Source organism: Manis pentadactyla, chromosome 2 (genome assembly GCF_030020395.1).
Source record: "Manis pentadactyla isolate mManPen7 chromosome 2, mManPen7.hap1, whole genome shotgun sequence".
Taxonomy (NCBI): Eukaryota; Metazoa; Chordata; class Mammalia; order Pholidota; family Manidae; genus Manis; species Manis pentadactyla.
The window spans coordinates 80,197,580-80,211,507 of NC_080020.1; the positions used below are offsets into that span (position 1 = coordinate 80,197,580).

At 35.2% G+C, this 13,928-nt stretch overlaps 1 protein-coding gene across 1 annotated transcript in view; it reads right to left on the reverse strand.

The window, feature by feature from the left end:
• The window catches only part of JMY (junction mediating and regulatory protein, p53 cofactor), a 114,385-nt gene that overhangs the window by 8,330 nt on the left and 92,127 nt on the right, over window positions 1-13,928 (reverse strand). The window contains exons 7-10 of the mRNA XM_036914149.2: window positions 11,703-11,789; window positions 3,967-4,062; window positions 2,154-2,751; window positions 353-663 (exon numbers count right to left, since the gene is read on the reverse strand). Coding sequence (XP_036770044.2) covers window positions 356-663; window positions 2,154-2,751; window positions 3,967-4,062; window positions 11,703-11,789 — 1,089 coding nt within the window. The 3' untranslated portion in view covers window positions 353-355. The remainder of the gene's footprint in view (window positions 1-352; window positions 664-2,153; window positions 2,752-3,966; window positions 4,063-11,702; window positions 11,790-13,928) is intronic.

A 13,928-nucleotide genomic window follows, 5' to 3' on the forward strand; every position in this document is an offset into this window, starting at 1 on the left:
AAAAAGCGTATTCTGTGTTTTAAAGCTAGAATAAGACTATCTTCAATATAGCCAATGATTCTGTTTAAAAAAAAAAAAGATTATCCTCTGTACTGGGGATATAGCTGTACTGCACAAATCTTTAATGAAGAGGATATAAATATATGGCACTTTTAAAACATTATCTTTGAAAAGTGGTTTTCTGTTTCTAGAAACTACAAAAGTAAAACCTGAAGTTTACAAATTTACAATGCTCCATGACATAGCTGAGCTGTAAAATAAATACTAAGTCTCAGACTCAATAAAATATAATAGACCTTATCATCCACTATACAAGTTGTTGAATGCTACTAAAGAAAGCAAAACTATTTACTTGTCAGTTTTCCCAGTCTGTGCAAGGCAAAGCTTCCTCCTCATCCTCTGACTCAGGGGATGCTTCTTTGATTCTTCTAAGAGCTTCATGGATGCTCCGTGTTAGAGGGTCTGTGTCCGGCAGAAGTGTGAAGGATTCTCTCAAAGCATCCTTCTGTACCTTCTTCAATTTTACACCTTTCCTTATTTGTGCCAAGATATTATTACTATCATCTTCATCAGGAAAAGGAGGCAAAGTCCGCTGTTCAACCTTTTTCAGATGAAAACTACCCCGTTTCAAGGAAGCTAGCACCTCATCCATGGGTGAGCTCACTTTAGAAAACAGAAGAGAACAATTACAGTTAGGATTGCTCTTCAAGTCAAATTGTATAACCTCTAGACTTTAGGAGTACAACAGCCCAGGACACCAAAAACGCCATCTACAAAATGGACCATAAAGCGTCAAAAGAAATCCCAAAGACTCAAATCCCATGTCAGGTATTACTGGTTCCTATTGTTTTCCATGTGAGAAAGTGAGCAGACTGGGAGCTAGGAGGTGGTAATATCTTTAGTAACATCATGGTGAGACCCCTAAAATTTCCATAATGCACTAACCCAATCTAAATTTAAACAGTGACCAGGTTACATATTCAATTTTATAAAATTAAATTTTCATTCACTATGGTGTTCCACCCAACCTCATTTAGTTTGTTTACAAATCAAATTCTACTTGGGTTAAGGTAAGGAGTATTCTATAGGATTTTATATAATTATATAGGTTTCTCAGATTAAAATGTAACATGCAATTTTTAATTTTTATTACAATAAAGTTGATATACAATATTATGTTGGTTTCAGATGTTCAAAACAGTAATTCGATAATTATATGCATTACTAGATGCCGGCCACAGTAAGTGTAGTTACACCATTATCATACCAAGATGTTACAACATTATTGTATAAATTCTCTTATGTTGTACTTCCATTCCTGTCCGCCTTATAATTTGCAGTTTGTACCTCTTTATCCCCTTCACCTATTTCACCCATCTGCCCACCCCTTTCCTATGATAACCAACAGTTTGTGGGTCTATTTCCCTTTTGTTTGTTTTTTAGATTCCACATATAAATGAAATCAAATGGTATTTGTCTTTCTCTGGCTGGTTTATATTTCACTTAGCACAATACCCTTAGGTCCATCCATGTTGCTGCAAATGGCAAGATTTCCTTCTTTTTAATGGCTGTGCAATTTTTTAAATATAATATTCTCCCTATGTAAGCTAAAACCTCCTAAGGGCCAGCATTATTCTCTGTTCTTCTCAAAACTAGCTTTTACTGAGGCTTATCTCACATGCAATAAATTGTACAAATTGCTCCCTATTCTTTATACAAAAATATACAAAGGTTCTCAATAAATGTGACCAAAGCTTACATGGTCCTGCCAATGTCACCCTAGTGTGGCAGTCTTGATCAGATTGCTTATCTTTCCTGATATACTTTCTTGTATTTCCTAGTTAAATCAGATTTTCTTTCCAACACAAAAGGAGCTACATAATATGTATTTCCCAACAGATCGTGTATCACTTCAGAATACATACTTTTAAGAATGCCTCAGAGCTTTTTAAGCTTTAAGAAGGTACACATTTCTGTGTCTGTACTCCCTTGTCAAAGTGGGTTGGTAAGAATACTACCTTGAAATCCAGTTTGCTATCAAATAATGCCCCAAAATAAAAAAATGTTTTAAGTTTTGTAAGGTCCTATGAAATCAAGTCCTTTGATTATGCCTCACTTTATTCAACAAATACAAGAATACCTTTTTAACCTACCTCTCCTCCTCTGCAAACCTTCAGCAGTCTTTTTAAGCTTCTTCCTGGCATTGACCAGCTGGCTACTGTCAAAGAGGTGCGCCGAGGGGGCACTCGCAGACTTCGGGATCCTCTTCTCATTCCCCTCCATTCTTGGCAGACCTTTCTCCAGTGTCTCTGGGGAGCTGTCCTTACCAACAGGCAGAGGTGGGGGTGGAGGGGGAGGAGGGGGTGGTGGGGGAGGAGGGGGTGTTGGAGGAAGAGGTGGTGGGAGTGGATCTATAGTAACAGAACCTGGTTCAAGGTCAGTATTATTTAAAAGTGGAAGAGATACAGTGGCAGGCAGTTCAGAGGTAACACCACTGAGAGGTAACGAAGCAGCTTCAAGTTGTGCAAATGAAGTATCTTCAAGTTGTGTGAGGTTTTGAGCTTCTGTTGTCTTTGATGACCCAGGCTCACCTCTTCCTTCCTCCACCTCTTCACTCTTCTCTTCCACCTGGAGCACTCCTGGTAGAGAGTCACACTGCTCCTCGCAAGGCACAGGACTGGCTGCACTTCTCCTTCTTGCATGAGTGAGTCGCAATCTGGTTGATTTAAGTATGACTTGCCCTGGGTACCTCTAAAAAGTCAGAAGTTATTATAATTGATCTAAATTATATTAAAACAATTTATGAGCAAATGCCTATTCTCTCCATCAAATGAAAGATGTTATTTTGGAGATTTTGTTATTTGCAGGGAAATTCTTTAATAAAGTTATGCACAAAATCAGAGTATCAAAGCATAATACCTCTGAAACTATGACCACCAAAGTATTATTTGGTTATCACCAAATCCTTGAGTCTTTGCCAACTCTTATCCACTAAGAAGTCAACTGTTCAAAATTAATAAATTACTAAGTAAAATGGAAATAAGAATGGTTATGTGACATTTGATACATAAATGATGTCATATATATGCTATTAGTATACAGAAAGCTATGGAACTATAATTTCTTATATGTATTTTCAAATACTTAGAGATAAAAAAACAATGTTTTTGAAAAGGTTACCTGGCATTTTTAAATCTCTGAAAACAACATATGCATTTTGTAATAGAGCAGGAGAGGGAATAAAAAATATCTGAGTCTCATATGCAGAAATTTCCATTTTTATCTTCAACTATAATAAAATCTCATATTGACACATTTGGTAGTCAATTATTTACTTAACACGGGCTTCTTGTGTTAAGACCTTGTCTACCCCACCATGCTCCCCCACTATAATACTGAAAGGACTTAATGAAAAGCCTCCTTCATCTATAAGGTGAACCTAAGAAGAGGCAGTGGAAGTAAGGCTCCTGAGCACTTTAATAACTAGAACTATTCAGCTTAAGCACATTTCCAAGGAAATGTTGAGCTGTTGTGATTACCAGCATCCAGACTCATGGGTTAGCCTGGGAAGAAAATGGCTGAAGCACTTTTCATCTATGTTTATCTATAGATTACTACCATAAATTAATAACAAGTTAAGGCTTAAAACGAATAGTCAGTTGTGAACTGATTTTATAAAACTCAAGAGGAACCAGTATTCTCAGACGCCCTGACAATTCCTCTTATAGTACTGAAGTGGTAGGCCAAGGATAAAAAGAATATTAATTCTGTAAACAATCACAGAAAAAGTTAGCTGGGCAATCAAAACATTAATTTAAAAAATTTAAAAGGATTGCCATGATTATAATCATTTTCTAAATAACAAACAGAAAACCAAGCTTTTCTCAGAAATCTTACAATAGGAGTGTATATGTAGTTCTGTTTAAAAAGCAATGAAAAACAGTAAATTGACCATACTTTTATTACCTGTTTAAAAGTTCGAAGTCTATCCAGTGTTCTCTGTCTTTCTTGGCTAACCCATGCACTTTTTCTTTCTTCTTCATCATGTAATTTCTCTCTCTTCTGGTAAAAAAATTAATAGTAATTTTATTATGGTTGTGTTCCATTTTTATTATTAATAAGGAAAAAAGAAAGAAGAGAGCTCTCTCAATATGTAAACTGGACCAAAGAATGGTGCATTAAACAAAATGTTTTACAGCATCAAACATTATCAATTTCTAAAAGAAATAATGTTAAGATTCATAATGATATGCTGACAGTAATAATACTGTTTCATTTTTAACATTTACTCCCAATTAAAGATGTTTTCTCTGTAAAGTAAAATAAAATTTTTTCTGAACTAAAAAATGTTTTATCTTTGGAGATCTGGCTTAAGCAATTTTAGTAGAAATACTGTAGCTGCTATATTTTGCTAACTCGAATAGTTGACCTTAGACCAAGTGGTTGCTGATTTTATTTTTAAGGTCAACTCTAATTTAGGTATTACACATTACTTCAAAATATAGTGTGTGTCTGTGTGTCTGTATGTGTATGTAGTAATATGTTATTTATATATGCTACATAGTATACAAAATATACTTCAATCAATAGCACCAGCAGTTAGAGGGGAGGAAAAAAGCACTTCCAGCATTATTTATGAATAATTTGGTTTACTCTCACACCGTATAAGTTGGCAGTCGTCTGCACAGAAATTTAAAAATTTTCCCATGCTGAATTACCTAAAAGCTGTCTAATTGAATCTCATTTGGCAGGACAAATACTAAATAAATTAAAAAGGCTTTCTAGATAGCTATGGCTTTATTTTTCTTTGTTTAAAAAAACTGGAGATACCTCCCCCAAGACCAGTAATTTCACAGGGAGATGGTGGTTTCCAGTGTCATTAACCTGTCTCTCTCTTCCCATTTGTCTACCGTCCTCTTCTAATTCAATGCTCCATTATTCTCCTACTCTCTTACCTATCTTATCTTTCCTACCTGCTTTTACCAGGACAATATAATTGCTAATAAGAGTTACTTCTAGCCTGGATGGTCATATGAAAATGTAAAGGATGATTTGTATCTTCAGACTGAATGTGTACATCAAGTTTCAGGAAACCCTGATACACAATGATCATCTGGTAAAATTAGTAGACTTCCACACTAAAACAGACTCTTCATGGGTATCTGGGCAAAAAAAATCAAGTCGGGGGTGGGGGTTGGGGGGCCTCTACACAACAGCTACAATCCAGTGCTACAAGACAGCACAACTTCTCCAGAGTTTTTATTGATAGGAAACATGACTCATGACCCAGCAAACTGTCCTTTACATACAAAGGAAACAGACAAGCCTTCCTAAATATTTCAGAGCTCAGAAAATACAGCAGCCATAAAATTTGCCTGAACTAGTACCTTAATAAAATCTAACCAACTCCAAGATGAACCGAAATAACTCAGGAATAGAGAAGTTGTGAAAAGAGGACTAGTACTAAACACTGAATCCACAGTTAGGTAAAACTGAACCTAACAACTCTAGGAATGATGACTATGAAGTAATTGAATTCTTATTATGAAATACAAAACAAACATCATATAATTATTTTTACATTGCAAAGGTTCCTAACACATGGGAGGTGGAAGGAAAAGGGAGTTGGGAAGAAGTACAGGACAATAATTCATTTTCAAGGCATGAGACTAAAGCTGAAATAATTTTTAAAATATGATCACAACACTTAAATGTTTTTCCAAATCTTCTTGGTCAAGAAATTTACCTAATTTCCAGTTGTTCTTTCAGATTCTTAAGATATCCTGTTATAAAGTAAAATCTATTTTGGTGTTGATTCTTTCTTTGTAACTTTTTGTATATTGCTTTAAGCTAATAATGATCTTTATGTCTTTTTTATAAACACAGTATGGTTTTTTTTAAATATATGGAATAGATGAGAAACATTTTTGCAAGCCATAATTAAAACTGCTCATGACACAAGGATTTTAATGTAGCAGTGAAGAAAAAAATATTTAGGATATTTTTAAAAATATGATTAAGTAATCAAAATTTATACAGACATCAAGATACTCAATTATTCAGGAAAAAACCATCTTTAGGTAACAGGACAAAATTAGAAAATGCTAAGTAATATTTTAAGATCATAGAATAAAAAAAGTCATATACCATGTTCAAATACTATCTAAGTAATATGGTAGGGGAAATTTATTATTTACAATAAATAAATTTCACTCTTTCACCAAATATTTTCATTATCTGTCAAGACACTACATCAAGCTCTAGGAGATAAGCAGCTCAAAGTGGTAAAGATGAGTAGGCATGTTAAACAAACAAGGGGTTTAGTGCTATCAAGCACCAAGGAAAAAAACCAACCCTGGTAGAGATGGAGGTGGTGAGAAAAAGAAATTCAAGTCCTCTACCCTGTCCAACATTGGATGGATGGTGGTACTGTTAATCCAGAATGGGAATACAAGATGAAAAATGTGTTGGGGGTTGGGGAGGAAAACGTAATGAGATATTGAGGCATATACTTAGATTTATGAAAAGAAGGACTAAAGTGGAGTCCTTAGCATGGGGTAGAGTGGAAGTAGTGTTTTTGATAATCACACTGCTGAAACATAGGTTCGAAGAGTATGGCAACAGCCAACCTGTTCCCCAGAGAGATGTAACTATCATACACATTAGAGACCACTTCCACTTTCTTTATCTCTCCTCTTAAGGAAGGTTAGAAGACCTTTTGTCTTGAAAGCTGTTACCAAGTTCTCAAAGACCATTTATTAGTAGATTAAAAGTCAGGCATCTCTCAGTAATAGTACCAGATGTCCGAAGACTTGCTATATAATCCAAAAGGTTTTCAGATGGGAAAACACAGAGATGACTGAGCTCTGCATTAAAAGCAGACATAAAGGTCCTGTGTGGATTCTCTCCTTTAGAAAGGAAAGCCCAGAATAGCTCAAGGACACAGTGAGGCAAGAACTTACCTACCTCCTGGCCCCTACTCCATGTTCACTTCCATTTCACACAGCTGGAATGTGCAACTCTCCCAGCTGACTCAGCAAAAGGAAGGAACTGAAAAAAATCTCACATGTACATCTGGTAACCAACTGGAATTGGGTGTGAGCTTGTACCTTCCCGTATCCTGATACATGCTACTAATATTCAAGGACAGAGAGTCTTTCCAAGGCACATAGAGTAGCACTTACTCCAGAAATGAAGATTTTTTTTCTGTAGTTACAGAAAGTATATTATTCAAGGGACATAGGGCTTATTACTTGAGAAAAAAACTAACAGATACTTAAGAGTTCTCAAATAATGAATCTAGATCTCTAAATATAAGGTAGAAGTGGTAGGATATGGAGCTCAGAGATATTTTTGCTTCTGTTGACTGTCTATACAAAGTCAGGTCTTACTATAATCTAAAAAATCTCAGATGGAAAGAGAGGGAGAAAGATTCAGATTTCTGAGGCATTTACTGATGAGGTTGCATGGGGAAATAAATTCTTTATCAAGCATAGTATCATAATAATTGTGTTTAAGAGCATGGCAAATAACACAGGTCTGAGTTGAATACCAGGTCCCCCCGTTTACAAGCTAGATGACCTCTGAAAGTCACTTACTAACTGTAAAAAGAAGTTAATTTACCCTTTTTATTGGGGAGAGTGGAGTAGGTACTTTCTGGATGGTAACACAAGGTGTTTTGGGTTTCTGTTAACATTCTGTTAATCTGTACGCTGGTTCCATAGGTATGTTCATCTTATGAAAATTCCCCAAGTTATACACTGTAAGTTGTATTTTTCTTAACGTATACTTTAATAAAAGCAACAAAAGGTTGCTTTAACATGCATAGTCTGAGGAAAATGAAAGTTGGCTTAGCTCAAAATAAATCTTTGTTTTTCAAAGATAGTTTTGAACCACCTTTATCAAAATCTCTTCAGTGCTAAGTTATTTGAAATGTAGATTCCTAGATTTAAACCTTACTGTTTCAAAAATCTCTTTTGGAAATCCTTGCAAAATTAAGACTAAGGAAGTTTATATTTTAATATGTGATAGCAAACTGTCTAAAATAGACTTAAATAAAATGTGAAATTATTATTATTTTTTAAAAGCTCAGTGATGGTGTGGGTAAGAGAAGGAAATGGTGGTCAGAAAATAAGTCAGTTTTCCCCACTAAAAAGTACATTCTTGTTTTATGTGACCACACTTATAACTCAAGGTTTTCCCTTTAAGAACATACACATGGAATACCTTAAGCTGTAGTTCATAAAAACTAAGCAGAACTTTTTAGATCATTTTACACACAATGGCTTCTTTTAATATGACCTTTCAGTTACTTCCTCCATGCTCAGGTGTGTGCTCTGCCTGCCCAGTCATAGTCATTGTCTGTTCTCATTAAAAAAAAAAAAAAAGTTTTGCTATGAAAACCTTTTTTCTTTTATTGAAGTATAACACGTTTAAGAAAATATACAACTTATAAGTGTATAACTTGAGCAACTGTCATAAGATGAACATACCTTTGTAACCAGCATACAGATTAACAGAATGTTAACAGAAACCCAAAGTGCCTTGTGTTACCATCCTTTAGAAAGTACCTACTCCATCCACTCTCCCCAGTAAAAACTGAATCCACATTAATAGAGTCATTCTCCCACAATGAGGTATTCCACCCAAGGGTGGTATTAGGCAAAATTTTAAGATAGATGACACTTATCTTTGAGATTCTCCCAAGTATCAATTCCATTTTTACTCTTCTTTGCCCCATAAAACATTCTAAGAAAGGATTTGATATTCATTCTAAAGAAAGGTAGTTACTACATCCACCCAAGTATTGACATTTTATCAGAAGCCAAAATCTTTGGTAATAAGGAATAAATTCCAATGTGAAATCTCAAAAACAAGCTGACAGAGCAGGTGCTCGATGGTGATTAGGAGGAGGCATTCTTATTCACCTATTATGCTGTCCACTGTCTAACCTCCCTTACAAAGCAGTTTCTGACTCATGAAGGAAACAATGGAAAAGGTACAGTAATTAATTTTTCTATTTCTACCTTCTGGGGGAAAGATGAATCTAACAGTTTATGGATGGTTTGGCTACTTTTTGTGTTTTTAAAATCAAGGGGCAACTTTAACCAACATGTGCCAAAATGAGCTTAAGGGATAACAGAGACAAATGTAAGCCCTTTCTCCCTTAGTGTGACTCTATAAAGAAACAAAAATTTTAAGTAAGCATATAGTATAATGATATGGTCATGGCAGGATTTCTACTACTTAATGAAACAAATTATTGGTGTTGAATAATCTAAGACATATTTCTGAAAAGACTACTATTGGGATAATATACAGCAGGCATGATGAGGCACAGCAATACTGGGAGTGGGAGGTTTCTAATGTGATTTTTTAAAAAGTAAACTAATGTTCTCAGCAAACTATGAACAGAAGGGGAATTTCCTTGACTTGATAAACATCTGCAAAAAGAACTACAGCTAATATCATACTTAATGGTTAAAAACTAGAAGCTTTCTTGTTAAGATCAGGCAAAGACAAAGACATCCCCGCATCACTCCTCTTCAGCATCATACTGGAAGTCCTAGTTAATGCAAGAACGCAAGAACAGACTGGGACAGAAGAAATAAAACTGCCTTCATTTGCAGACATGACTGTCTACATGTAGAAAATCTGAAAGAACTGACAAAAGAAAACTCCTGGAATACACAATTATGGCTAGGTTACAGGACACAAGGTCTGAAGGATGAAAGTTAATTGCTTCTAATTTCAGCAATGAACAGATGGAGTTTGAAATTAAAGACTATGTATATTACCGTGACCATTTATATTATCACCCTCCAAAAAAGATCTCTGTGATTCAAAATACAAAACTCTTATAGAAGAGATCAAAGAAAATCTAAATAAACAGATATTCCTGTTCACAGATTAGAAAACTTGACATTGTTAAGGTGTCAATTATTCTCAACCTGATGTATGGATTCAATGTAATCTCAAAGCCTCAGCCACTTATTTTGTAGTTATCAACAAGCTGATTCTAAAGTTTCTTTGGAGAGGCAAAAGAACTAGATCAACAGAACAGAATATGGAGCCCAAAATACCCCCACACAAATACAATCAACTGGTCTTGAACAAAACAACAAAGGCAGTGCAGTGGAGAAAGAACAGTCTTCTCGACAATGGTGCTGGAAACAACTGGACAGCCACATGAAGAAAAAAGTTAAGTTGCTGAGAAGTTGTTTACCTTCCGACCTTACACCGTTCACAAATAACTAACTCAAAATGGATCACAGACCTACATGTAAAATGCACAACTATAAAGCTACTAGAATATTAACAGGATAAAATCAAGATGACCTTAGGTTTGGTGTTAACTTTTTAGATACAACAACAAAGGTACAATCCATGAAAGAAGGAATGGGTAAGCTGGATTTCATTAAAATGAAAAACTTCTGCTCTGCAAGAGATATTGTCAAGAAAATAAAAAGACAAGCCACAGACTGGGAAAAAATATTTGCAAAAGACATATTTGATAAAGTACAGTTATCTAGAATATAAAAAGGATTTTTAAAATTCAGCAATAAGAAAAAAACAACACAATTGAAAAATAAGCAAAAGATCTGAATAGAAAGAGCATCACTGAAAAGGATATACAGAGGGCAAATAAGCAGTACAAAAAGATGCTTATCATCATATGCTATTAGGGAACTGAAACTAAAAAAACAACCATGAGATACCACTACACACCTATTAGAATGGCTAAAATCCAAAACACTGACATCAAATACCAATGAGGATAGGAAGCAACAGGAACTCTCATTTACTGGTAGTAAGAATGCAAAATGGTACAGTTTGGAAGACAATTTGGCAGTTTCCTACAAAATTAAACACACTCTTTCCATATGATCCAGCAATTGTGCTCCTTCATGATTTACCCAAAAGAGTTGAAAGCATACATGTGCACAAAAACCTGTACGAATGTTTATAGCAATTCATTCATAAATGCCAAAAGTCAGAAGCAACCAGTATGTCCTTCAGTAGATGAATGGATAAACAGTGGTATATCGAGACAATGAAATACTACTATTCAGCACTAAAAAAAAAGTTATCACACCATGAAAATGCATGGAGAAACCTTAAGTCTGTATTACTAAGTTCAATAAGCCAATGTGAAAAGGTTACATACACATACTATGTGAGTCCAATTAAACATTCTGGAAAAGGAAAACTATGAAAAGAGTAAAAAAAGATCAATGGATGCCAGGGGTTTAGGGACAGTCAGATGAATAGGTGGAACATGGGATTTTTAGGACAGTGAAAATATTCTATATACTAATAGGATTCATGTCATTATACATTTGTCCAACAAACAGAATGTACAGAACCAAGAATGAACTCTAATGTAAACTATAGACTTTGGATGATAAGGATGTGTCCATGGTACTTTACTGATTTTAACAAGTATACCACTCATGTGGGATTATGGTTGGTAGGGGAAGCTGTGCATGTGTGGAGTATATGAGAACTGTCTGTATTTTCTACTCAATTTTGTATAAAAATGCTATAAATAGTAATTGTTTGTGGGTACACATATATATACACTATATATTATACACTAATATAATAATGCTAACATCTAGTTATAACATTTCTTAAGATTTTATTAACTTTGAGACATGTAAAGTTAAAGCTTTGCTCTAAGTCTCCAAGAGCCCACTTACTAGCTGTACTGTGTGATGAGTTTTATATTCATCTTCACTCCGAAGGCGCTGTTGAAATTTTTCATTGTGTTTTGCAATACAAATTTCCTATAAATACATAAAATTTGTCAATGTCAGTGAAACTTGAACGACTTGAAACAGTACACCAGGGTTAATTTGATTGAGTTAAATTTTAATCTTAACATGCACCTATGCAACAAAATACCAAGTAAGTCACCTCTGGTTTTTAATCTAAAGTATTAAAACAGCATAAACCAAATAATCAAGATTTAAAAAGAGTCTTCTCTAAAACAATTAACTTCTTTAGGTCTCTTGATTTCTCCTTGTTTGAAGAGAAAGGATGGAGAAAGGTGGAGTGTGGACGGGGTGGGGGGGGCTTAGGTAATCTCAAAGGTCTCTTTCAGCTCTGAAGTCTGTGGCCAAGATTCTAAGCCTTATTGTACTTTTTAAACTAATCTGGGAAAAAAAGATATACAAATCTTGGTCTGAATTCCTAAGCTCTCTCTGATGGGTTAAAGAAGATGATTTTGCCTGGACTGGTTTAAACAGTATCACAAATTCTGAACCCACTGGTCACAGACTTCAGAGATAAAGAGACCTTTAAGTTAGAATGACTGGAAACTCTATACCAGAAAGTCAGAATTATGAAAATACAGATATGCTTATTCTAGACATTAAAAATTGAAAACATGAAAATACAAACACTAATAAACTAGGAAGTGATAATGCACTATCTATCATCTGGCAACTTTTCTAAGGGCAGCATGCTGAGTCTTCATTTTCCCTGGGTCCTTCTGGAGAAGTCATCCAGATAAAAAGGTTAATGTTTTCCAACACTCTCAAAGCTATACCAACAGATCACTCTTCTAACCAGAGAAAGTCATATAATAAATGACCTTTTAAGCTAGTAAACTGTATTCTACAGCAACTGTTTATATTGTATTCTTCACCCACACTGGATTGATTCTTGTCTAAAAAGCATTGATCAGGAAATGAACCCGTCCAGGGCAGTCTCCAGGGTAAAACAAAGGTAGTACTATATAGTGACTTAATATAGTGACATAATGACTTAGGCTTCTAAGTCACAGAAATAGGACAGAAGTCTACCTCTACCCAACACTAGTCACATTTCTTTGGGTGATTTATATAGCTACTGGAAGACATGGTTCCCTTGGTTATAAAATGAGGATATAGGGTTCACAATCTCTTATCCAGAACAGAGGTCAGATGTGTTTTGAAGTCACATTATTAGGTGGTTTGTTGCATATACTATAAATTACCTAGTAACTCCATCAGGATCTGATGCAGCACCCCATACTAAGTAATTCTAACTTTTGTAGTAAAATATATGAGTAGTCAAAATAAGTGGGACAAATAAATGAATATAATGTTCAGGCATGGGTTTGCCACCAAATCAAGTATGAAAATGCTTCTGATTTTTGCAAGCTTTCAATATTGTGGGCAAAGGTTATCTCATTTGACTATTGGGATAATTTAAGAAGATAAAATAAGTAAAGAAAAATCTATTATTATTTTTGGAAAGTTTAATTACAAAGCATACATTTCAAGTCATGGCTCAGTGACCATCTTTGTTCTTTCAAGGAGAGGCAAGGTATGGCTTACTTGCAGTCAGAACTACCCCTGGGTATGAGATCGTACTGAGGTGCCAGATAAAGCGAGCAGCCGTAACCCTGGGCACAGTGACATGCAGACAACAAGGAATATAGGACAATGTTACACAGAGAGGTATATCTTCATCTTCTGGTTCATATGGTTGATCTTTTCATCTTTCTTTTTAGGACTTAGTGTTTCTAGTTTCCTGTCTTTCCAGGATTCTTCTGTCGCTCCTTCTTACCTCTTTTGTTAAGAGAAGGGCTGCCACTCAGTGGATTTGGGGTGGCGGGGAGACAGAGAGGTAGAAAGGTAAGACCATTTAGATCCTCCCAGCTCTGTGTGATGTGACGGGTTAGAGCAGCTCTGAGGCTCCTGGTGCAAATGGGCAGATTCTCCGGGGTTGTTGAGCTTCCTTATTTCAGATTTATATTAATGTAAGAATGAAGAGTGAAGAATATGGGTTAAGTTGATATGAGCTCATATTATATAAATTCCTTCAAGACTGAGATCAGAAGCAAGACTTAACTGTAGAACAACACTGGCCTCCTTAAATAAAACAGAAGCCAGGAATTGCATTACATGGGAACCTGTAGTCCTGCCCTTCAGCAGAGT